The 24,316-nt window shown below is 38.0% G+C and overlaps 1 protein-coding gene across 1 annotated transcript; it reads right to left on the bottom strand.

Annotated features, from left to right (window-relative positions):
• Positions 1 to 10,137: 10,137 nt before the first annotated feature.
• On the bottom strand, positions 10,138 to 23,464 carry LOC123947691 (guanylate-binding protein 6-like). The gene is made up of 10 exons (XM_046014089.1): positions 23,248 to 23,464; positions 21,919 to 22,046; positions 19,053 to 19,162; positions 18,666 to 18,862; positions 17,033 to 17,278; positions 15,860 to 16,140; positions 14,960 to 15,172; positions 13,312 to 13,414; positions 12,813 to 13,006; positions 10,138 to 11,747 (listed from the first exon to the last, which is right to left on the bottom strand). Exons 1-10 carry the CDS (start codon positions 23,435 to 23,437, stop codon positions 11,508 to 11,510), a joined length of 1,902 nt encoding a protein of 633 aa, XP_045870045.1. The 5' UTR covers positions 23,438 to 23,464; the 3' UTR covers positions 10,138 to 11,507.
• Positions 23,465 to 24,316: the final 852 nt, after the last annotated feature.

Genomic DNA, 24,316 nt, shown 5'->3' with positions numbered 1-24,316 from the left:
ATATCTGAAGTTCAGATATTAGTCCAGCACTGTAAGAATAATATTTTGAGAAAATAAAAAATATACAATCCAAACTCATGGCTTTACAGTTAAAACAATTAGAAGAACTCAAAGACAGGACCCAAAAATATAGCCTCTGTTGACCAGAATGTTTGCTGGTATTATAAAGAAAAAGGCCATTGGGTTTGACAATAAGGAAGAGATTGACTTGGTTGGGCAGGTGGGGTGATCTGCCTGGGTCTATAGGCCTCTGTGAGTGAATGAGGAAGCCTATAACATTTGGGTATCTATCAAGGTGATTTCAGCTAGCCCAAGGGAGCTGGGAACTGGTGAAGGCTACCCTCAAAAGGAAGGAAAAGACCTACATTCCTTCTTCACAGGAGGAATACTAACAGCTCCGAGGAAGCAGACCTTCCATGCCCTTAATTGTCCCTGAATTCACAAGTTATATTACCCTCATGAGTTTAAGTGTCTACCACACTTCTCATTAATATTGGGGTGACAATTTACATAGGGGATCATTTATTCTTTTGAATTACTGTTTTTGTATTCTTTGGGTAAATAGCTAGTAGAGTGAATGCTGGATCATAGGTTAGTTCCATTTTTGCCTTTTTGAGAAACCTCCATACTGTTTTCCACAGTGGCTACACCAGTTTGCATTCCCACCAACAGAGCATGAGAGTTCCTTCTCCTCCACATCCTCACCAACACCTGTTGCTCCTTGTGTGGTTGATTTTAACCATTCTGACAGGTGTAAAATTATATCTCCTTGTAGTTTTGATTTGCATTTCCTTGATGACAAATGATAATGAGCACTTTTCATATGTCTGTTGGCCATCTGTATGTCTTTGGAGAAATATTTGCTCATATCTTCTGCCCATTTTTTTAAACTGGATTGTTTTTTGGGTGTTGAGTTTGATAAGTTCTTTATGTATTTTAGATATTAACCCTTTATCAAATATGTCATTTGCAGATATCTACTCCCATTCCATGAGTTGCCTTTCAGTTTTGTTGATTGTTTCCTTTGCTGTACAAAACCTTTTTATTTTGATGTAGTCAAAATAGTTCATTGTTGCTTTTGTTTCCCAATACTGAACTATGCTCTTTTCTAGGATTTGTTATGGTTTTATGTCTCATATTTAGGCCTTTAATCTACTTTGAATTTATTTTTATGTATGGTGTAAGAAAGTGGCCCAGTTTCATTCTTTTGCATGTTGCTGCCCAGTTTTCCCAATTCTGTTTGTTGAAGCGCCTGCTTTATTCCATTGGATATTCTTTCCTGCTTTGTCAAAGATTAGTTGAACATAGAGTTGTAGGTTTCTTTCTAGGTTTTCTATTCTGTTCTATTGATATATGTGTCTGTTTTCTGCCAGCGCCATACAGCTTTGATTACTGTAGCTTTTGTAATATAACTTGAAGTCCAGAATTGTAATGCTTCCACCTGTGCTTTTCTTTTTCAAGATTGATTTGTCTATTCAGGGTCTTTTGTGGTTCCATACAAATTTTAGGATTGTTTGTTCTAGTTTTGTGAAAAATACCATTGGTATTTTGATAGGGATTGCATTAGATGTGTAGATTGCTTTGAGTGGTATAGACATTTTAACAATATTTGTTCTTTCAATCCATGAGCATGGAATGTCTTTCCATTTTTTTGCATCATCTTGAGTTTCTTTCATCAGTGTTTTGTAGTTTCCAGAGTGTAGATCTTTCACCTCTTTGGTTAATTGGTATCATATTATTTTTGATGCAATTATAAATGGCATTATTTCTTAACTTCCTTTTCTGCTGCTGCATTATTGGTGTGTAGAAATACAACCAATTTCTGTAGATTTATTTTGTATCCTGCAACGTTACTGAATTCATTGATCAGTTCTAGCAGTTTTTTGGTGGAGTCTTTCAGGTTTTCAATGTATAGTATCATGTCATTGGTAAAAAGTCAAAGTTTTACTTCTTCCTTACCAATTTGGATGCCTTTTATGTGCCTTTTTGTCTGAGAGCTGTGGCTAGGATTTCTACTACTATGTTGAAAGAAAGTGGTGAAATTAGTCCACATCCTTGTCTTGTTCCTGACTTTAGGGAGAAGGCTCTCAATTTTGCACCATTGAGTATGATGTTAGCTGTGGGTTTTTCATACAGGTGCATTCCCTCTAAACCACTTTGTTGAGGGTTTTTGTCATGCTGTAGTTGTTAAATGCTTTTTCTTTGCATCTATTGAAATTATCATATGGTTCTTATCCTTCTTATGGATTTGATGTCACATTGATTGATTTGTGAATATTGAACCTCCCTTGCAACCAAGGAATAAATCCTACCTTATCGTGAATGTTCTTAAGGTATAGTTGGATTTGGTTTGGTAGTATTTTATTGAGGATTTTTGTATCTATGTTCGTCAGAGATATTGACCTGTAGTTCTCTTTTTTTGTGATGTCTTTATCTGGTTTTGAGATCAGGGCAATGCTGGCCTCATAGAATGAATTTGGAAGTTTTCCTTCTTTTCTAGTTTTTAGAATAGTTTGAGAAGAATAGGTATTAACTCATTTTTAAATGTTCGTTAGAATTTGCACATGATGCCATCTGGTCCTGGACTTGTGTTTGTTGGGAGTTTTTTGATTAATGATTATATTTAATTGCTGATAATTCATCTCTTTAAATTTTTTATTTCTTCCTGCTTCAGTTTTAATAGTTTATATGTTTCTAGGAATTTATCCATTTCTTCTAGGTTGTCCAACTTGTTGACATACAGTTTTTCATAATATTCTTTTATAATTGTTTGTATTTCTGTGGTGTGGGTTGTTAGTTCTCCTGTCTCATTTCTGAATTCATTTCTTTGGGTCCTTTCTGTTTTTTCCTGTCTGGCTAGAGGTTTATCAATTTTATTGATTTTTTTTAAAACCAGCTCCTGTTTTCCTTGATCTGTCCTATTGTTTTTTTTTAGTTTCTATTTCACTTATTGCTGCTCTAATCTTTATGCATTTCTTCCTTCTGCTGGTTTTAGGTTTTCTTTGTCATTCTGTTTCTGTCTCCTTTAGGCATAGGTTAGGTTGTTTATTTGAGATGTATCTTGCTTCTTGAGTTAGGCCTGTATTGCTTTAAATTTACCTCTTAGAACCACCTTTACTGTATTCTAAAAGTTTTGAACCTCAGTGTTTTCATTTTCATTTCTGTCCATGTACATTTTTATTTCTTGTTTTATTTCATGGTTGATCCATTCATTGTTTGGTAGCATGCTATTTAACTTCCATGTACTTGTGCTCTTTCCAGATTTTTTCTTGAGGTTGACTCCTAGTTTCATAGTGTTGTGGTCAGAAATGATGCACGGCATGGGGGAACCTGGGTGGCTCAGTTGGTTAAGCTTCTGCCTTTGGGTCAGGACATGATCTCAGGGTCCTGGGATAGAGCCCCACCTCTGGCTCTCTGCTCAGTGGGGAGCCTGCTTCTCTTTCTCCCTCTCCCTTTTCCTGTCACTCCCCCTTCTTGTGCTCTCTCTTTTTGTCAAATAAATAAATAAAATCTTCAAAAAAAAAGATACACAACATGACTTTGATCTTCTTGAATTTATTGAGACTTGTTTTGTGGCTCAATATGTGATCCTAGAGAGTATTATGCTACACAAAATCAATCAGTCAGAAAAAGACAAATATAAAATGATTCCACTCATATGTGGAATCCAAGAAACAAAATGGCTAAATATAGGGGAAGGGAAGGAAAAATAAAATAAGACAAAATCAGAGAGGGAGATAAACCATAAGAGACTCTTAACTCTAGGAAACAAATTGAGGGTTGCTGGAGGGGAGGTGAGTGGGGGGAATGAGGTACCTGGATGATAGTCGTTAAAGAGGGGACTTGATGGAAGGAGCACTGGGTATTATATTCAACTGATGAATCACTAAACTATACCTCTGAAACTAAAAAGAGAGAGAGAGAGGGAAGGAAGAAAGGAAGGGGGCAAAGAGGAAGGTTGTGCTCCTATTCTGGAGATAGTTTCATGTGCACTTGAAAAAAAAATGTGTATTCTGTTATTTTACAATGGAATGTCCTGAATATATCTGTTAAATCCATCTGATCCAATGAGTCATTCAAAGCTACTGTTGCTTTGTTGATTTTCTGTTTGGAGGATCTGTTCATTGATGTAAATGAGGTGTTAAAGTCCCCTACTATTATTGTACTATGATTGATTACATTTTTTATGTTTGTTATTAGGTGCTTTATGTATTTTGGTGCTCCCAGGTAGGGTGCATAAATATTTACAATTGTTATATCTTCTTATTGGATTGTGCCTTTATGATTACAAAGTGTCTTTCTTTGTCTCCTGTTAGTCTTTTTTTTTTTTTTTAAAGTCTATTTCGTCTGATATAAGCATTGCTACCTTGGTTTTCTTTTCACATTTATTTGCATATTAATGTTTCTCCATTCCCTCATTTTCATTATGTAGGTGTCTTTAGGTCTGAGTCTCCTGTAGGCAGGAGATGAGTCTTGTTTTTTTGTTTTTCCTTTTATCCATTCTGTCACCCAATGTCTTTTTTATTTGAGCATTTAATCCATTTACATTAGAAGTACTTATTGATAGATATATATTTATTGCAATTTTATTACTTGTTTTGTGGTTGTTTCTGAAGATTTTCTCTGATCCTTTCTTGTCTTTTTCTCTTTCATGGTTTGCTGATTTTCTTTAGTGATTTATTTGGATTTCTTTCTCTTTTCTCTGCATATTTGTTAGTAGTTTCTGATTTTACCATTGTTAGTAGTTTTTAATTTTACCATTAGGTTTGTATATAAGACCTTCTGCATATAGAAGTCTGTATTATTTAATGGTTGTTAGAGTTTCAACCCATTCTTTACTCCTCTCCTCCACATATTAGATATATAAATATGTCATATTTTACATTTTACATTCTAGTATTTTGTGAGTTTCTTGACTGATTTTTTTACAGAAGTTTTCATTTTTACTATTTTTGTGTTTGCTACTTTCACACTAGTACTTTTGGTCTTTCCTTTCCACTCAAACAGTCCCCTTTAATATTTCTGGTTTAGTGGTCATGAACTCGTTTAGTTTTTGTTTTTCTGAGAAACTGATTCTCTCTCCTTCTATTCTGAATAATAGCCTTGCAGGATATAGTATTCTTCGGAGCATTCAGCACTTTGAATATTTCATGCCACTCCTTTCTGACTCAGAATGTTTCTGCTAAAAAATCCACTGAGAAACAGACAAAAAGTTGATATCCAGGATCTATAAAGAACTCCTCAAACTCAACACACACAAAACAGATAATCATATCAAAAAATGGGCAGAAGATATGAACAGACACTTCTCCAATGAAGACATACAAATGGCTATCAGACACATGAAAAAATGTTCATCATCACTAGCCATCAGGGAGATTCAAATTAAAACTACATTGAGATACCACCTGACACCAGTTAGAATGGCCAAAATTAGCAAGACAGGAAACAATGTGTGTTGGAGAGGATGTGGAGAAAGGGGAACCCTCTTACACTGTTGGTGGGAATGCAAGTTGGTGCAGCCACTTTGGAAAACAGTGTGGAGATTCCTCAAGAAATTAAGAATAGAACTTCCCTATGACCCTGCAATTGCACTGCTGGGTATTTACCCCAAAGATACAGATGTAGTGAAAAGAAGAGCCATCTGTACCCCAATGTTTATTGCAGCAATGGCCACAGTCGCCAAACTGTGGAAAGAACCAAGATGCCCTTCAACGGACGAATGGATAAGGAAGATGTGGTACATATACACGATGGAGTATTATGCCTCCATCAGAAAGGATGAATACCCAACTTTTGTAGCAACATGGACGGGACTGGAAGAGATTATGCTGAGCGAAATAAGTCAAGCAGAGAGAGTTAAGTATCATATGGTCTCGCTTATTTGTGGAGCATAACAAATAACATGGAGGACATGGGGAGATGGAGAGGAGAGGGAGTTGAGGGAAATTGGAAGGGGAGATGAACCATGAGAGACTATGGACTCTGAAAAACAACCAGAGGGTTTTGAAGGGGCGGGGGTGGGGGTGGGAGGTTGAGGAACCAGGTGGTGGGTAATAGGGAGGGCACGTACTGCATGGAGCACAGGGTGTGGTGCAAAAACAATGAACACTGTTACGCTGAAAATAAAGAAAATTAAAAAAATCCACGGGGGGGGGGGGAGTGCATCTCTGCACTTACTACTTTCTTCAGTGTGACCTCTTCTCTACCTTTACTTTTGGAGTTTGTTCTGCCAGTCTTCGAATTCATTTCAGGGTATTTAGGATGATGTGATGGTTATCTAGTTCTATTCATGGGACAAGGTAAGCCCTGGGTCCTCCCACTCTACCACCTTCTTTCCCTCATTCTCTTTATTATCATTTTGTTTAAAGGATTTTTAAATTCTTGTTGAGACTTGTTTGACCTATGTATGATATAGATATGTGTTGTTCAATATCTAGGTATTTTAGGATTTTTCAGCAGTCTTTATGTTACTGATTTCCAGTCTAATTCCACTGTGGTCTGAGACATACATAGTAATGTTTCTATTCTTTTAAATGTGTTAATGTGTGCTTTATGGCCATTTATGTGGTCTTCCTTGATGAACATTGCATGCAATCTTGAGAAAAATGTATATTCTGCTGTTTGGGGTGAAAAATTCTATAAATGTAGATTATATCCTATTGGTTCAAAATTTTAAAAAATAACATAATATATGTCTTTAGCGGAATGAAGGAAAAAAATGCTTGTCCAATTGATGCACCAAATCCTTCGGCAATATTTAATACCCTATCTAAAAGACCCACTTAAATTAGGAATAAAAGAAAAATTTCTCAACATAATAAAAACCATGTGTGAAAAATCCACAGCTACATCGGAGTTAATGGTGAAGGACTTTTAGGCTTTTCCCCTAAAATTAGGAACAAGAAACAAACTGAGGGTTTTGGAGGGGAGGGGGTAGGAGGTTGGGTGAGCCTGGTGGTGGGTATTAAGGAGGGCACAAATTGCATGGAGCATTGGGTGTGTTGCATAACCAATGAATCTTGGAACACTGAAAAAATAAAATAAATTTTAAAAAAAGGAAGGAAATTCTTCTTTCTCTTTCTTTTTTTGGTGAGAGAGAGGGGAAGTACACACACACGCATGCTTGGATGGGGCAGGAGGGGTAGAGGGAGAGGAAAAGAGAGAGAGAATCTTAAGCAGGCTCCATGCCCAGCATGGAATCCAGTGTGGAACTCAGTCTCATAACTTGAGATCATGACCTGAGCTGAAATCAAGAATCAGACACTCAAACAACTGAACCACCCAGGCACCCCCAAAGGAAGGAAATTCTGGCACATGCTACAAACATAGATAAACCTGAGGACATTGCTAAATGAAAAAAGCCATTCACAAAAAGACAAATACTATATGATGCCACAGATAAGAGGTATTTAGAGTAGTTAAATTCAAAGAAACAGAAAGTTAACCAGTGATTACCAGGAGACTGTGGAGAGGGAAATGTGGACTTATTGTTTAATGGCTACAGTTTCAGAGTTTCAGTTTGGGATGATAAAAATTGCTAGAGATGAATTGTGGTGATGGTTGCACAACAGGGTGAATATGCTGAATTCTACTGGTTTGTGCACTTAAAAATTAATATTTTATGTGATGTATATTTCACCACAATAAAAACTTTAAGTATTCAGATGGAAGGAAAATAGAAACTGATAGTTTCTGCATTTCATGTATTTAATGGATAGTCAATATGGACAAAGAGGTATTGGGGCCTCTCTTAGACTATTTCAAGGAACGGCTTCATTCATTCATGCTTGATCAGGGACTTTCCCTGACTGATCAGCTGGGTCAAGAGTGGGCATATATTTCGGCTCAGGTCATGGTCTCAGGGTCCTGGGATTGAGCCCCGCATCGGGTTCTCTGTTTGGTGGGGATCCTGCTTCCCTATCTTTCTCTGCCTACTTATATCTCTATCAAATAAATAAATAAAATCTTTTTAAAAAAAGAGTGGGCATATATTCTGTCCATCATGGGACAAGTGGACACAAAAAATATCAGGGAATAAAATCATATTGTCTAAAGTGAGAAATATTCCATTCAAATAACAATGTTGGGTAGGGAAGGCACACTTCCAAGAAAATACTAGGAAGAACATTCCAAAGCTGATATATCAGTTATGAAATAGTCATGAAAACAGGAACTACTTTTGTTTTTGTTTGTTTGTTTTGTTTTGTTTTGTTTTTTTAAGCATAATCCATTTGCTGAGACTAAAAGTAGTGGCTCATGAAGCAGCTGAGAGCTGACTAACTGTATACAGAAGCAACAATTTAAGGCTGAAGAGACAAGTGACAAGATGGTGTTGGGAGCCCAGAGGCCTGGGCCTCATTGCAGAAGATAATACCACACAGGGCCTGTCATGTGAGAGCTGGAACAATGGAGGGGATGGGCAAGCTTCCAGATACCACTTGAAGCATACAAGAAGTGGGGAAATGCCACATTGTCCTTTCTTCCCCACTCACAATTTTCATCTAGTGCTTCCTACAGCCACTGAACCCAGCAGGAAGCCAGCAGAAAGTAGAAATGGAATATGATGGACAGGTGCCATTTCTACTGCAGTAGAGAGCAGCAGGAAAGGGAAAGGACAAATCTCAGAGCAAACAGGAGAAGACCAGCTTTGATGTACACCCCAGATATTAGTATTAGAGAGAAAAAAAAGTATCTATGAGAAAAAGGGCTGAAAAAAACTCAAGAGCTCATTTTTAACAAATATATTTTACTTATGATAATCAATTAGACCTAAGATGGAAAGCCACTTTGAGTATTTACTGAAGGTTAGAAACCTCTGGTCCTAGCTTACTCTGGGATTCTGGCTTTGGAGCTATACAGCCGAAGGCCTGCTTTGTGAGAGAGCTTTTTTATAATTTTTTTCTTTCTTTCTTTTTCTTTTTTAAGATTTTTTATGTTTATTTGACAGACAGAGATCACAAGTAGGCAGAGAGGCAGGAGGCAGGCAGAGAGAGAGAGAGAGAGGTGGAAGCAGGTTCCCTGATGAGCAGAGAGCTCAATCTCAGGACCCTGCGACCATGACCTAAGCCAAAGGCAGAGGCTTAACCCAGGTGCCCCTGTGAAAGAGGTTTTATATTATATTTACCTCCCACCATCCAGTTATCAAGAGCCTTGCATCAGGGGTGCCTGGGTATCTCAGTTAATTAAGTGTCTGCCTTCGGCTCAGGTCATGATGCCAGGGTCCTGAGATCAAGTTCCACATCAGGCTTGCTCAGCAGGGAGCCTGCTTCTCCCTCTCTTTCTGCCTCTTCCCTCTGCTTGTTCTCTCTCTCTCAAATAAATAAATAAATAAAATCTTTACAAAAAGAGAGCGAGAGAGAGCTTTGCATCAGGCTATTAATGTAATTCTGGTATTTGGGAACCTGTCTGTGGTTTGGTTCCATCAGATCCAAGAACACAACATTTTCAAAGTAAAGTGTTTACATTTTTTATTAAGAGCAATAGGAGAGATATTTATTACCTTTTGAAATGATAAACAAGTGTTACCCTTATTCATTCACACAACCATTCATCTATTTATTCATTCTTTCAATCACCATGAACCCTGAGTCTTACTGTGCTTTAATGTGATTGCAGATGGTCCTTAGGACTCAATAATATTTCCTGAAGGAACAAGCAGTTATATTTTCAGGCAATATGAATTAGATTGAAGCTGAACTTACAGGCAGAATATTGGTTTGTACTATGAGTCTTAATCACTGTCCAGCAAAAAACATAAATATCTATATACATTCACAGCCTCTATTACCACCTAAATAACGTTGTTTAAGGTCCCTCCAGAGTGTAAGCTGCGTGAGGTCAAAATATTTACTTTCCTATCTTCACAGAATCCAAAACAATGGCCAGGAGTGAATAGGTGTTTAGTAAACAGTCAAAATCAAGAGATTGTTGCTTCTGTATACAGTTGCTCAGCTCTCAGCTGCTTCATGAGCCACTACTTTTAGTCTCAGTTCCTCTATCAACTCAAAACAGTCAAAAGTTCTTTATTAAGTATTAGAATAAATGTGTGAATAAATTGTTAACTACTTTTGAAAGCATTTTTCTTCATTTTTGGGTGATCAACACATGGTAAATGTTTATTGAAAGACACGAAAACAATATTTTGAAGAGATGAATGCATTCCCATATTAATCACAACCTTCGCAATAGCCAAGATATGGAAGCAACCTAAATGAACTTCAGTGGATGAGTAGGTAAAAAAGATTTGGTACGTGTACACACTGGAATATTATTCAGCCTGATAAAAGAAGGTATCCTGCTACAACATGGATGAACCTTGAGCACATTATGTTAGTGAGAAAAGTCAGACAGAGAAAGACAAAGAGTGTATGATCTCACTTACATGGGGAATCTAAAAAAGCAGGTTTTTTTTTCTTTTTGTTCTTCAGTTTAGGGTGTCTCTACACCCAGGTTGTCAAACATCTATTTGATTCAAGCTCTCAATGAGAACAGATATTTCTATAGAAAAGCTTGCTTTTTCAGTAAATCACACCATTTATTGGCCACATATTCATCATTACATGCTTCTTTCATAAAAATGCAAAGCCCTTCTTCCTTCTCAATGTTTGAAGCCACAGCAGATGGGTCAGTTTAAAATCTGCAGTGGAGATGTGTTGACATCCTTGCAGAGACACAGGGGTTGTACACACAAGGTCACAGAGTAGGAGACTTCACCAGAAAAGTGTGTCTTGTTCTCCTAGCCTTTAAATCATCTTGGAGACCTTCATCTGGTGTCTAAAATCCAAACTATCTATTAACTCAGACCTTTGGAGTGTTTGTAGAATTCTGGCAATTGAAAACGATCATGGAGTTGTCAACATTTTGTTTTTCCAGGAAATGCATATATACTACATTCTGGGCCTAAACATACTTTGAAGAGATGTACAGAAAAATAGGTAATGGTTCTTGTTCTCAGATGAACTTTACTCTTATTTGAAAACCAATACTAGACCCCATTTAGTTACTCCTGGTCCAGGACTGCATTTTTTTTTACTGGATCCAATGTGTCCTGTTTTAATAAGGAGACTGTGCATCTTTCTCGTATCTGGGTGTCACTGCTGACTTGGATCCTGATTGCAAGGGTCCACAAATGTCTGGGCATTCCCATTTCCCTAGGATGCTGGCTACATAGTACTCCCATGCATGCACATGTTCAATTTATACTACCAATTTATGTAGATAGATACTTAAATAATTGAATCAAGCAATCTTTTGTCATTTAAAGTGATGCCTCAGTGGATTTTATATATATTTACAATTTTGCACATGTATACTTCCTAAAAGTTAACACGCTATATTGAAGTATACATGTACTTATTCTATCTGATGTGAGTCAAGCACTGATATTCTCTTATAGGCAATTTTTATATTTAAAACTTTGGTGAATAAAAGTGAAAACCATGAGCACCGAAAATAGGCCAGAGGATATAGCCACAGGATAAAGCCACAGAGGATAAAGCACTCCTTTAAAAGGAGTGCGAATCCCCTTTAAATAGTGAGGCCAGACCTGTCACTATATTATCAACAAATCTAACAGGTCCAGTAACTATTTTAATAATGTCTCGGCTTAATCCCTCCACAGCTTGTATAAACCAGGAAGTAGTGTTACTTTCAGTAGCATCAAACCTAGATTTCAACTTCTTTATCTCTGCATCCATCCTCTCAGATTTCATTCTAAATCCTTCATCGAGTAGATCTTTTTGGACCTAAACAAAAAGTAAGAAAATAAAATTGTTAAAATTATCATTCTTTTCAAGAATTGCACTTCATATACAGAAACATGATCAAACTATCTACGTTTTACTCCTAAAATTGCTCTTTTTTACTCAATCCTGAAAGGAGAATTTGGCATTGAGGATTATCTCCAGTCTTGCATCTAAACATTGAGAGGAAGCATAATTTAAAGCCTTCCTAATATTCATACACCATTAAGATTTTGCTAGGATGCTCAGCTTGATATGAGGACAAATGTTACATGTTTTAGCCAAAAAATGCCAGTTAAAGGTAGCCTTGGTCTGATTGCACTGCCTCTTAATCCCACTTGGGTTGGTATGGTCACCCAAATAATAGAAATGATGGGAACTTATAAACTCTTCTAGAAATCTATTATAAACATGTCCTGATAGACAATGAGAGAATTCCTCCCAATGCCATCTGATAACTTGGGTAAACTACCCACACCTGGAGACAATATAGCAAGTTTAGAAGCTATCACTTCCCTGTGTTTTTAAGTCTGTACACTTCTGATAGTTTTATGTCAACATAGATCTATCTCAAAGTCTTTTGGCAGCAGTAGAGTTTCTGATAATTGTCAGTGATCTTGGTAAAGCAAACCAGTTGCTTCTCATATTAAATATGTATGGTTGGAATATCTATCTAATCAAGCCTCATGAGATCATTTTAAAATCCCCCAAATAGCAACTCAAATGCTATTTATATTCTCCAAGGGCTTGGAGGGACCATACTCATCTATATCCCTCCAGAGTCTATGTACATAGTGGAATCCAAAGGCTTCTTTAGAAAAGCAGGAGGAAGAAGAGGGAAAGGAAGAGGAAGAGAAGGAGGAACAGGGAATATAGGAGGGAAAGGAGAAAGGGAAGGAGAGGCAGAGGAAGAGGGAGAAGAGAAGAATTCAAAGAATTCCAGGTTTTAATAAGTCACAAGCAGTTAATGGCAATGGTGCTTCCTACCATGAGCTCACTGTAGCCTTCTTTTCCCGGGGTACCAGAAGAAGGACCACCAAGCATTACCAAGGCCATGGGCAGACTTACCTTCAGCTTATGCTCCAAAATCATATTATGTTCTTTAATTAGGTTTTCTCTCTCCTTCTTCATCTTCTCTTCCAGTTGGACTATGTTTTCCTGGAGAGTCTTTTCTTGAGCCTCCACCTGCTGTTGCTGCTCCAGTAGTTTCTGTTTTAGCATCTCCTGTTCCCTCTCAGCTGCCTCCTTGCTGAGCCGCTCCTCTGCCCCAAGGAAAGTTCAGAGAGGGAAGACAATTAAGCAAGGATTGGTATCTATCTTTCTAAGCTCAGAGACAAAACCAAATTGGAAGGGAAGGTGGAAAACCTCTGAATACTTCATGTCCTCACCATTGGACATCACATTTCAGAATATTTTGGGAAAGTCCCTGTCTGGCTGACATACAACCACAACTCGCCTGGTTTTTAGACTAACAGAGTTGTTCCAAGAAGAGGAAGCTCCTTGTTTTGCCCTCACACCTGCCTGAGGGCTATACCCAACCCATTGTGAGCCAAGCCCTGCCCCATACCTGCTATGGCCTTCTCCCCATCAGTGAGGGCTTTATCTGCCTGCCAGATGGATTCCTCTATTGAAGCCTGTGACTGCAGAAAGCTCTGGAGGACCTCATTCGCCTGAGGAACCAAGAAGAAGCAAAGAACTTAGAGTTCCACTGTGGAGATTGGTGCTGCAAAAACAAGTATGTCCATGTAATTTTTGCTTCATACTTAAAATTTTATAGTGGCTCCCTACAAGGTGTTTAAGCTCATTAGTGTGACCAAGACTCTCCATAGCTCCTGCTTCCTGTCTCCCTCCAGGCTCTCCCCCAATGCTACCTACTTCCTTCTACACAGGAAGTTACTATTAATAACTTCTAGTAACTAGTAACTAATAACTTCTAGTAACCTACTTCTAGGTTCCAGCCAGTCTAAACTATGTTCAGTTCTATAAATCTGCAATCTCTAGTACTTTGATATATTTGCTTCTCATTGGGAAATGTTGCCTCTAATTTGTGCCATTGCTCTCCTCTGTTATTTGCTGGCTTTAACTTTAGGCAAGTTATTTTAACCTGCCTGTGCCTCTCAGTTCAGATCTATAAAATGTTGACAATAAATGTAGACGTTTCTCAATGTTGTTTGAAGGATTAAGCTAAAGAATCCAGTGAAACAGCTTTATGTTATGCCTATAGGAAATGAGTCCAAAGTATACTAGTTGCATTTATTATTATCATTATTTTAAAATTATTATTATGTTTGTTACCACAACCTATGTAGCCCATTCTCTTTATTTATTTATATTACTTTTTAAATCCAAGTGTATTTGACACACAATGTTACATTAGTTTCAGATGTACAACAGCGTGTTTCCACAACTTTATCTATTATGCTATGTTCATCACAAGTACAGCCAGCATCTGTCTCATTACATTGCTATTAGAGTATCATTGACTGAATTCCTTATGCTGTGTCTTTTATTCTCATGACTTATTCAGCTTCATTACTGGAAGCCCGTATCTTCCCACCCTTCACCCATTTTGTCCATTCTACCAACCCCCTCCCCTTGGCAACCATCTGTTTCTTCTCTATGTTTATAGGTCTGATTCTTTTTGTTTGCTTATTCATTTGTGGGTTTTGCTTTTTTTTAATATTCCACTTATGAGTGAAATCATATGGTATTTCTCTTTCTCAGTCTGACTTATTTCACTTAGCATAATATCCTTTAGTTCCATCTATGTTGTCTCAGATGGCATGATCACATTCTTTCTATGGCTGCATAACAGTGCACCATATGGAGACCATCATCACAGGTTGATATGTGTTATAACTGTGTATGCAATTGTCCATGTATTTGACTTTCTCTCTTACTTTTGATCATACTTAAGTACAATGACTCTAACTTGTAAATTGTCAGCACTTGGCATAGTCAATACTGTGTTGCTGGATGAAGAAATGAGTAATTTCTGTTCTGTCTCTTGTGGATTTCAGAAATCCTTACTCTGTTTTGGGGAATAGGCATTTCCACTCTTCTCAGGAGTAAATAGCAAATAGTGGACCTCAGAAACTAAAGCTGTCATGATATCCCCATGCTGTTGTCACCCACAACTGGGGCTATGCTCTCAGATTATCTGGAGACCCCTTAGACTCCATTATGTAGGCTCCCCCTGCTCCCCTATTCCTCACCTTCACTCCTCTCCTGGGCACTTGTGAATATTTCCATTCAATACTTTCTTTTGCTTCCCTGTAGAGCTTATATCCCCCAGGAACAGAGAAAGTTCCTGCTGAAATACTTTCCATTAGGACCTGTGAGAGCTCATCAAGCCTGGACTGGCAGTATTTAGAAGATGCCTCTTCGTTCTGCTGCAAGAAATGCTCTTTCTTATCCTTTATGAGTTCCTACAAGGGGAAAGTAGAGAGATGTTACCTGAAGAAAGGAACAGAAACAATACCATTCCAAAGAATCTGGTAGAAGTATTGGTCTAACTATGGTCCTCATGAGAAAAGAATGGAATCAAGCAGGAATCACAAGACTTGATTTACTCACAACCTTGAATGCTCTCTGCAAGACTCTGGGCAAGTTTCTTAAACTTACTGGTTCTTCTGAAATGTTGGAGTTGTATTGCCTAATCTCTGGGGCTCCTTGCCACTGGAGCATTCAGTGATTTCATCTTCAATGATACAGTGATACAACAAGGAACAATATAAGTTGAAAATGACTTGGAATGAGCATCTGATAAGAGAAAATTTGCTTTGTGACAATGGGAGTATGTTCCAGAAAGCAACCATGCTTAGGAATGACTTTGGGGTGTCGTGGGCAGGCTTGGAATTCATTGATGTATTAAAAGATCAGGAGGATATCTATATTGATTTTACTTCAGAGATCAGAGAGATTACTAGATAACGTGCTTCAGTCTGGGGAGGAAAAAGAAAAAAGAAATATATTCCTTTGAAACTCTCTTTCTCACAAGAATCCAGATTTCTTTATTCTTGAGTAAGAGATGAACCATGGGGTCAATAATGGTACTTCTCGGTTTCATTCTTTAAAGGGAAGGGTCCTGAAGAATAATTACTAAGACACATTACCACAAGAAACTTCTGGAACTCCTGCTTGTCATCCTTGAAGGAATGCTTCATGAACACTGCAATGGCTTCCCTCTCACAGTCTGCATGCATATCCAGCAGCTCCTGGAGCGTGTCTGTGGGTAGCGTCAGTCGCTGGGACATCTGCTCACTGTAGTGGTTGGCTGCCTTCTGCACAGCCTCAGAGTTCTCAAGCTGGGCTAGTGTTGTCATTGCGTTCTCCAAACAAGGCACTGCTCCAGTATTGATGGTATCCACATAGGTCACCACCAGAGTCTTCAGCCCTGAATGAGCCAGGATATTGAAGGGATAAATATAGGATACTAGACTGAAGTCACAGGTGTGCACACAACTCCCCCCACACCCACCACAAACACACAGCCCTGTGTCCTTCTATCTTCATCTTTGTTTTCCTATTGACTCTTAAATTTTTATGGTTCTCCAGCGCACATGGCTAAAAAAATTTCTTTTTTAAACCCTTTCCTCAATATACTAAATGGTATCTGGAGAACATAATTTCCCATTAAAAAAATTAAAAACAAAATAGATTACATAGGTAGACAAATGAGGCAGGATAAATCAGATTATATTTATTCCTAATTCTGAAGCTCCCAATGGATTTTTACTGATTCCTGAGCTAATATTTATTTTTGGACTGCTCTAAATTCCTCAAATATTTTTTGTATTCTTTTTGCAAATAACACTTATCAGATAGGACTTCCCGTGGAGGGGGGAATGCAAATATTCTGTTCTTATACCCAGTTAGTGATTTATTTTTGTCAGTGGAGGATTTCTTTTTAAAGATTTTATTTATTTATTTGAAAGAGAGAGGGAGTAGAGTTCAGAGGGAGAAGCAGACTCCCCGCTGAGCAGGGAGCTTGATGCAGGACTCAATCCTGGGACTCCAAGATCATGATCTGAGCCAAAGGGAGTCATTTAACCAACTAAGCCACCCAGGCACCCAGTGGAGGATTTTTTTAGATAAGTAGATGCCATAGGTATCAGTGACAAAGTGTGCCATTTGGGAGAGGGATTTGTTAACCCCTAAAAGTGAGATAATTATAAAATATACACATCTCTTCATGGATTGAGAATGTGTGTATACCTAGAATTCCATATAGAATCAAACAAAAATGCTGATATTAGGCCCCACAGAAATGGGAAAAGGAGACTCACGATTTCCAGTGACTGTGACTCCCTCTCTGAGAGTCTTGGTCCTTGCCTGGGTGAGGATGTAAGAACAAAAATTGTTTGCTTGTGTCAGGAATTTAGGATCCAGTTGATGTTCAGGTATATTCTCAATATTAGCTAGGAGTTTCGTTTCATTTACTGGCCGGTCAAAGACAAAACACTTCCGTTTTGGAAAGAAATGCCTGATGCACTCTTTGAGTTGATTGGATGCTTGGATTTTGGAGTTGTTGCCTGAGGGACAGGAACAACAGATTACCTTGGGAACAGTCTTGAGGCAATGGAGCTAATGGTTTGTATGACTGGGATTTTGATTCTTTTCTGTCTCCTGTGTTTGAAACACCTTTAACACAGACATTCAATACTTCCTTGAACAGCAAACTCATACCAATGGTAGCATTTTGGAAAGAAATTAGGGGAGACATGTGATCCAGGTAAACGAAACCTGTGGCTCATAACTCCAGACCTAAAAATGGTGGTAGAGTTGTCCATTAGATGTTTACTGAACGAATGGCAAAAAAAAAGAAAAAAGAAAAAAATCAAGAGTCAAATGGAACTTTTTGCTCTAATGTAGAAACTGAGCTTGGGACCAAGAGTCACAGTAAAGGGATAATGAAGCAGTGTTAGGAACAACAGTATTAGACATATTTGAACACTCTGATTTTTGAAGGAAAACTTCTTTGATGCTAGAAATAATTTGCCTAATGTTAGCTATTTTATTTCACAAAAACCTCAGAAGAGTAAATGTAACTAAAGTGTAATTCTAGGATGTCACCGCTACTCTACAAACTCCTTGAGGTAAAGGACTAGATTTGACTTAACAGTGTTGCTTTTCAGCCTATCCAGTTTCTCATTAAATGTTTTCAGAAACTTTTAGTAGAAAACTGAAAGCAAGAATGAGTAAATCAGAATTGATCTTTCTCTCAAGGTTTAATGAGATCTATACCATTATAAATGTAACCCATTAAAATAATTTATTATTTCAAAATTATAACATGATAAAAATATGGGAATTAAGAGACAACGATGATATATACAGTAAAATGAATATTCTGATAGTTATCAGAAATATTGAAAAGGTATAGATTGAAAAGGCATACTTCTTCAGGTTTATTTAAAACACATAGTCATTTTTGTATGCGATATATCTATATAGGCATTAGAAAATTATATCCTTCTTTGAAAAGATTAATATCTAACTATAAAATATATTTTTATTGAAATATATTTTATATATAGTAAATGTTGATTTTCCTTATAATTTCATGCTTAATATGTTTTGTTTAGTTTCTTCAACACGGAAGGACAGAAGCCAAAGTAAGTAATGGGTTTCTGGTCTTTGGAAAGTTAAAGCACCCACTGAAATCTGGTAGCTACATTAGCCATTGTTTAAAGAACAGATCAGTTTTGAATAATTTCATTATAGCCTAAGCTTTGCTTTTCTTGAGTGAACTGAAACTCCAGTTCTTAGAGCTTTTCAGCCCAACCTCAAGTAACCATTTCTACAGACTTCAATCTAGTCTCGAATACAAATACAAATGCCATCCCAACAATAACGGACTGTGTTCAGCAGCTCCCACCCTCTGTTGAACCACCCACTGCCCAGGCCTTGTTCTGATACCTGCAATCAGCTTCAAGGCATTCTCCAGGTACTCATCTTCTGTGATAGGATGATCATTTATCTTCAGCTCCAGGGTAAAATCCCGTACAGCCCAGATAAAGTCTGGAAAGAAACTCACAAACTCAGTGGAATCTTCTGTTCCATCCTTTTCTGGGGAGGACTTTGCCCTGATTAGTTCTGTGAGCTCTGTTACATAACTAGGACTCAGTTAAGGAAAAGGAAGTTCCCACTCATCATTCCCACTTTTCTCTAACAAAATTATTATAAACACTCTCTTTTGCCCCTCTGCTCCACCAAAGGCAGCTAAGTGACAGGCAAGGAGAAACTAACTAGAACTCTATTCCCATCAACATAATGAGGCGGGTGGTTTGGTCCTTGGAAGGATACTGCAGCTGCTCCAGGGCCTGGTGGTTGATGGTGCCCATGCTGTTGTAGACAAAGGTGCTGCACAGAAGCACAGCCAGTGCAAAGATCCATGAGTCATTCTTAGAGTCACCCTAGAAAGCATATTAGAGCAAGAGTTTTAGGAGTTTAGTCTTTGGAAATTCATTCAGACACTTCTATCAGTCTTTTATTACTTTAGCTAACATACTTGCCATGCAAAGAAATAAGTTTGAATACAGACTTATCTACAGATATCAATTTTGACAATTACAAAGACATTTTTTGTGATTGTGAGTCCTCCATATATAAAGAGATTCCAGTATTGCAGAGGTTTCTTTATCCTCAATTGGATGAAATAAAGTAACATATATAGAAAAACTTGTACAGTACCTGGTGTGCAATGATGAGTGTTAGCCTTTATTCATTCTATGTAGAGCTATATAAAATATACCATAGTTGCTATAATGGGGATTCAAATTATATTCAATTAAATTCCACAAATGTTTATAGGAAGCTACTGAATGTACCCCACTGCTCTTTTATTTAAGAAGCAAACTTGTAAATGGCAACAGTTACTTTCAGGGTGACTGTTTCAAAGTGGTGACAAACATCCCTAGCAATGAAAGTAATAAAGATGACAATACCTATAAAGATATTAATAATCTTGTACTTTAGTAATGTCCATAAGCAGTGGCACCTATAGCTATAATAGAAATGAAGATTTAGAATTTTATCAAGGAAGGCCGGAACAGTGGAACTTGGAGAAAGAGTTTATGTTATGAAGGCTTACTGGAAGTCTTGAGCTGAGTGTTCAACTGGTAAAATACAGACATGAAGAAGCACAGACTTCATTCTCAGCATGTCTCATGCACATGTTGTTTCTTAATACATTTGTGTGTGCATGTGTGTGTGTGTGTGTGTGTGTCTTAGATTCCACATATGAGTGAAATCATGAGGTATTTGTCTTTCTCAGTTTGACCTATTTCACTTAGCATAATACTCTCTAGGGCCATCCATGTTGTTGGAAACGGTACAATCTCATCCTTTTTTAGATCATTGTAATATTATGTTGTGTATTCATACCACATCATCCTTATCCATTTGTCTATTAATGGACTCTGAGGTTGCTTCCTTATTTTGGCTATTGTAAATAATGCTGCAGTAAACATAGATGTGCATATATCTTTTTGGATTAGTCTTTTCATCTTCTTTGGGTAAACACCCACTAGTGGAATTACTGGAACATACGATATTTCTATTTTTAACTTTGTTTTTTTAAATTTCTTTTCAGTGTTCCAGAATTCATATTTTTCTATTTTTAACTTCTTGAAAACTTGCCATACTGATTTCTACAAATAAAAAAATTAATAAAAATATAAATAGCACAGAATTTCTAACTTCTCTTTGGGCAGAAATAGAGAGCTACAGAAATTTAAATACCATTTCCAAGTAAATCTAAAAGTAAGGCACAAAAGAAGAAATCATTCATGTCACCTATTAGTAGAAAATTAAAATACCAAAATCCATCTGAAAATATTTTCTATACAGCAAACATATACTTTTGTAGAACCAGCACATTCAGAGTTATCTCAAACCCTTCCAGAATGCCCTTTGGATATCTGGCGAACTTTACCAAAGGAAATGTAAACCTGAATCTTAGCTCCAAACCTCAAATACACACGTTCATCTGGAAGATAAATCAGAAATATTTCTTCTCCTAGGAAGGAGTTGATATTTCTCCTTTTTCCCACCAAGGCACACTTATGCTTCACATATGCGGTGCCACTGTGGTGTGCTGCCCTGATCACCTTATAAAATTAAAGGACTGGGACACCTGGGTGGCTCAGTTGGTTAAGTGGCTGCCTTGGGCTCAGGTCATGATCCCAGCGTCCTGGGATCGAGTCCCACATCGGGCTCCATGCTCGGTGGGGAGCCTGCTTCTATCTCTGTCTCTGCCTACCACTCTGTCTGCCTGTGCTCACTCTCGCTCTCTCTCTCTCTCTGACAAATAAATAAATAAATAAAACCATTATAAAATTAAAGGACTGATTCCCCCAGCTAGTGGGAGTGCTATGGAAGACAGCTCAAACGTGCCATTCCCTTTAATTAGAAAGACTTCCAGAGCAGCCTTTCCATGATTTATCAACACCCTTGTCCCAACTCAGGGTAACTCAAAAGAGACATCCCAGCCACAGAACACCCATGGAACTGACAGAATTCAGCAGTTGCCTTACAGTGCAACTTCTTCCTCTGTCCCAACTTTCTTCTTTCCCATCATATTTTATTAAATCTGACTGCATATATGTGGTCTTCTCAACTGGACTACATGCTTTGAGGGCAGGAGTTTTACTGTGGTGACTTGGGTCCAGAGTATTAAGCCAGGAGACTACAACTCAGCTATTCATTAATTGTTTCTTAAATTTATTTTTTAAAAGATTTTATTTACTTATTTACCAGAGAGAGAGAGAGAGAGATCACAAGTAGGCAGCGCAGCAGGCAGAGATAGAGGGGGAAGCAGGCTCCCTGCTGACCTGCTGAGCAGAGAGCCTGATGCAGGGCTGGATCCCAAGACCCTGAGATCATGACCTGAGCCGACGGCAGAGGCTTAACCCACTGAGCAACCCAGGCACCCCAATTATTTCTTAAATTTGTTCAAATAACTCATCCAGTGCCAAGAAATAAAATTTTGTCTAATGTACCATGATATATTACCTAGAAGTCAGATTCAAACAAACCAGCATGCCTTATTTACTATAGTTGGAGTTCAGATTTTGTAAATAGATCATAGCAGTTAAATTACAAAATAATCATGAAGAGGTAAGGAGCAAATCCAGAATAAAAAGGATTTATCTGTAACTGTCTGCCTTACCTTTTCCACATCACCCAGGCCTTCAGTATCCAGAAGGACCAGAGTGTGGTTTGGCTTGCAGGGGTGAGGCATACACCACATCCAGATGCCCTTGGTTTTAGACTGCACTGTACAGCCCAGAGGGAAACCTGCAAGCAGACAGGAGAAGGCAACATACAGTGACAGGAGATTCATCTAAGCAGCCAAAGGGTACGAAGTCGCACTTTGGGAAATGTAAGTACCCCAGCATATAATATAGTTCTTTCTCGATTTCATCAAGAGTGTCCTACTTTGTGTCATCTCTTTCAAGGAGGAGGAGATGTTAAACATGAGAATGACGCCAGGCAATGGCTCAAGATGGAGACAAAGGCATTCATGAATCAGGAAATAAATGGAGATCATTGATAACCATCCATGAGCATTTTGAAAGAATAGTGAGGCACAAAGTCAAAGAGCAGTGGATTAAAGATAGACATGGGAAAAGGAAAAGTGGGAAAAGGACATTGACATCATATGTTTTGCCAAAGTGGTAAAAAAAGAAAGGGGGGGGGGGAAGAGGGTTGGTAGCTACAATGAGATGTGAAATCCAGGAAAAACTTTTAAGATGATAGTTGTTGTGGGATAATTGAGCACAAAGATCAAGAAAGAATTCTTGAGATGTTTCAACGTGTGCAACTTAGAAAGTTTTTTCAGGTAGCATGGGGACAGGACCTGTGGGCAGAAAGAGCTGCAGTTTTGCTGTATGAAGCTGGTGGTTATATGCTTATGACTCAAGAGGAAGGGGATGTGCAGGGAGTATTAGAACATAAATATTTCTTCAAATTTCTACTTGTAAAACTATTCTCACAAGGATTCTCTGGTGCTTATCATTCAGTTGAATATCAACTATTGGTGAAATATACAGGCAGCCAGGAGACCCATTCAGCACATATTTGATTCTTAATGGAACTATGCAGGCTATAAGTCAGTCTTCTGGGCTTAAGGTAAACTTTTTTCTGCTTCTATCCCTCCTCAATAGATATTCAATCATCTTTATATGTTGATGGGAATATCCCATAAAAAAGCAAATGTGTTTCAAGAGAGAGGAGATGCAATTATAAGAGCCCAGTACTCAATCAGGTTAAGAAGGCAGGATCCTGAGCATTAGTAGGGGAGATTTTCCTTAACAGTAGTAAAACAGCATGGTAACAGATTATAGTAAGAGTAATTTAGTGGTGAGAATTAGAATCAGAAGGTTGGTTGATTGTGAGGAGTTTGGTTCTCCTTTCTTGTGACCAGGGGAAAAAAACTAAAGGCATAAGAGATATAGCTAGAGGTAACCAGTTGGCCCCAGGCTAGTACAACACTCACCTTGGTTTTGTCCCGCAAGACAGTTCATCAAGTAGGATTTGCCGGTACGATACAGTCCTACAATGGCCACCACCACTACTGGTTGAGAAATACTTTCAAGAATCTGTATAGCTGTCTGGTTCACTGACAGCTGCATATTGTTGTTTTCCACCAGACAAATGGGGGCCGTCATATGGGGTCCAGATGCCATGGCAACCTGCCAACCTAGAAAAATCTCCTAGTAGAAATAAGATTATAAAGTCATTCTCTGACTTGGAGTTATCCAAAGCACTCATCAGTTTAGGACTAGGTGAAACTTCTGTACTTTCTATGAGACAAAATATAACCTAGAATTAGCAGACTGTGGAGAGCTTCCTCTATTACTCCCCCAAATCTGTGATATTAGTGAAGAAACATGGAGTATTGTTATTCTCCAAAGTTTTGCTTCAATAGTAATAATAAAATTCAAGCAATTGTTACTGTCACTGAGGGCCTACAATTTACCAGGCCCTGTGACACATACCTTACATACCCAGCCTCATTGATCCTTACAAGAACCTACAAGTTAGAAATTATTATACCCACTTTGCAAGAAAATTAAATGAGTCTAAGAAAAGCTGAATAAGACATAGAGCCAGGCTTAAAACTATACAACTGAGCAAAATGGCAAGCTAGGAAGCTTTAAGCTCCAAGGAGATACAAAAATAACCAAAACATTGGCTAGAATAATCTTATAGTGATTCTGTAAAGAGTGTCAAATATCTAAAGCAACCAAGCAAACATCCAATCAAGAAAAAAAAATTAGAATGGTAGGAAATTCTGTGGTGTTTTTGCTTGTCTTTGGCCCACACACTCCCTTGTGTGGTATTAGTCTTGGTCTGGAGTAGGTGGCAATCCAGTTCTCACTTTTCTCCTTTGACCCAGAGGTAACAGGGCAGACCTTGTTCACAGTGTTCTGATCTGTCTGGGGTTTACCTCTTCAAGTCTCTATTTCATGTCACATGGATCTCAGCCAGAGGCAGGGGCCAGGAATGTGGTGGTATAACTTGGATTTCATGTTGAAAGAAGCAGTGGCATTGTCTCAGGGGAT

Source organism: Meles meles, chromosome 1 (assembly GCF_922984935.1).
Source record: "Meles meles chromosome 1, mMelMel3.1 paternal haplotype, whole genome shotgun sequence".
Classification (NCBI taxonomy): Eukaryota; Metazoa; Chordata; class Mammalia; order Carnivora; family Mustelidae; genus Meles; species Meles meles.
The sequence above is the reverse complement of the archived record's forward strand: the minus strand, read 5'-3'. Positions and strand labels throughout refer to the sequence as shown.

Coding starts and splice junctions, on each gene's coding strand:
- LOC123947691 (XM_046014089.1), bottom strand. CDS start 23,437: ATGGCATCTGGACCCCATATGACGGCCCCCATTTGTCTGGTGGAAAAC. Junction 16,141..17,032: donor AGTCACAGTCACTGGAAATC/GTGAGTCTCCTT, acceptor TGGCTCATTCAG/GGCTGAAGACTCTGGTGGTG. Junction 13,007..13,311: donor TGGGGAGAAGGCCATAGCAG/GTATGGGGCAGG, acceptor TCCTTGGGGCAG/AGGAGCGGCTCAGCAAGGAG.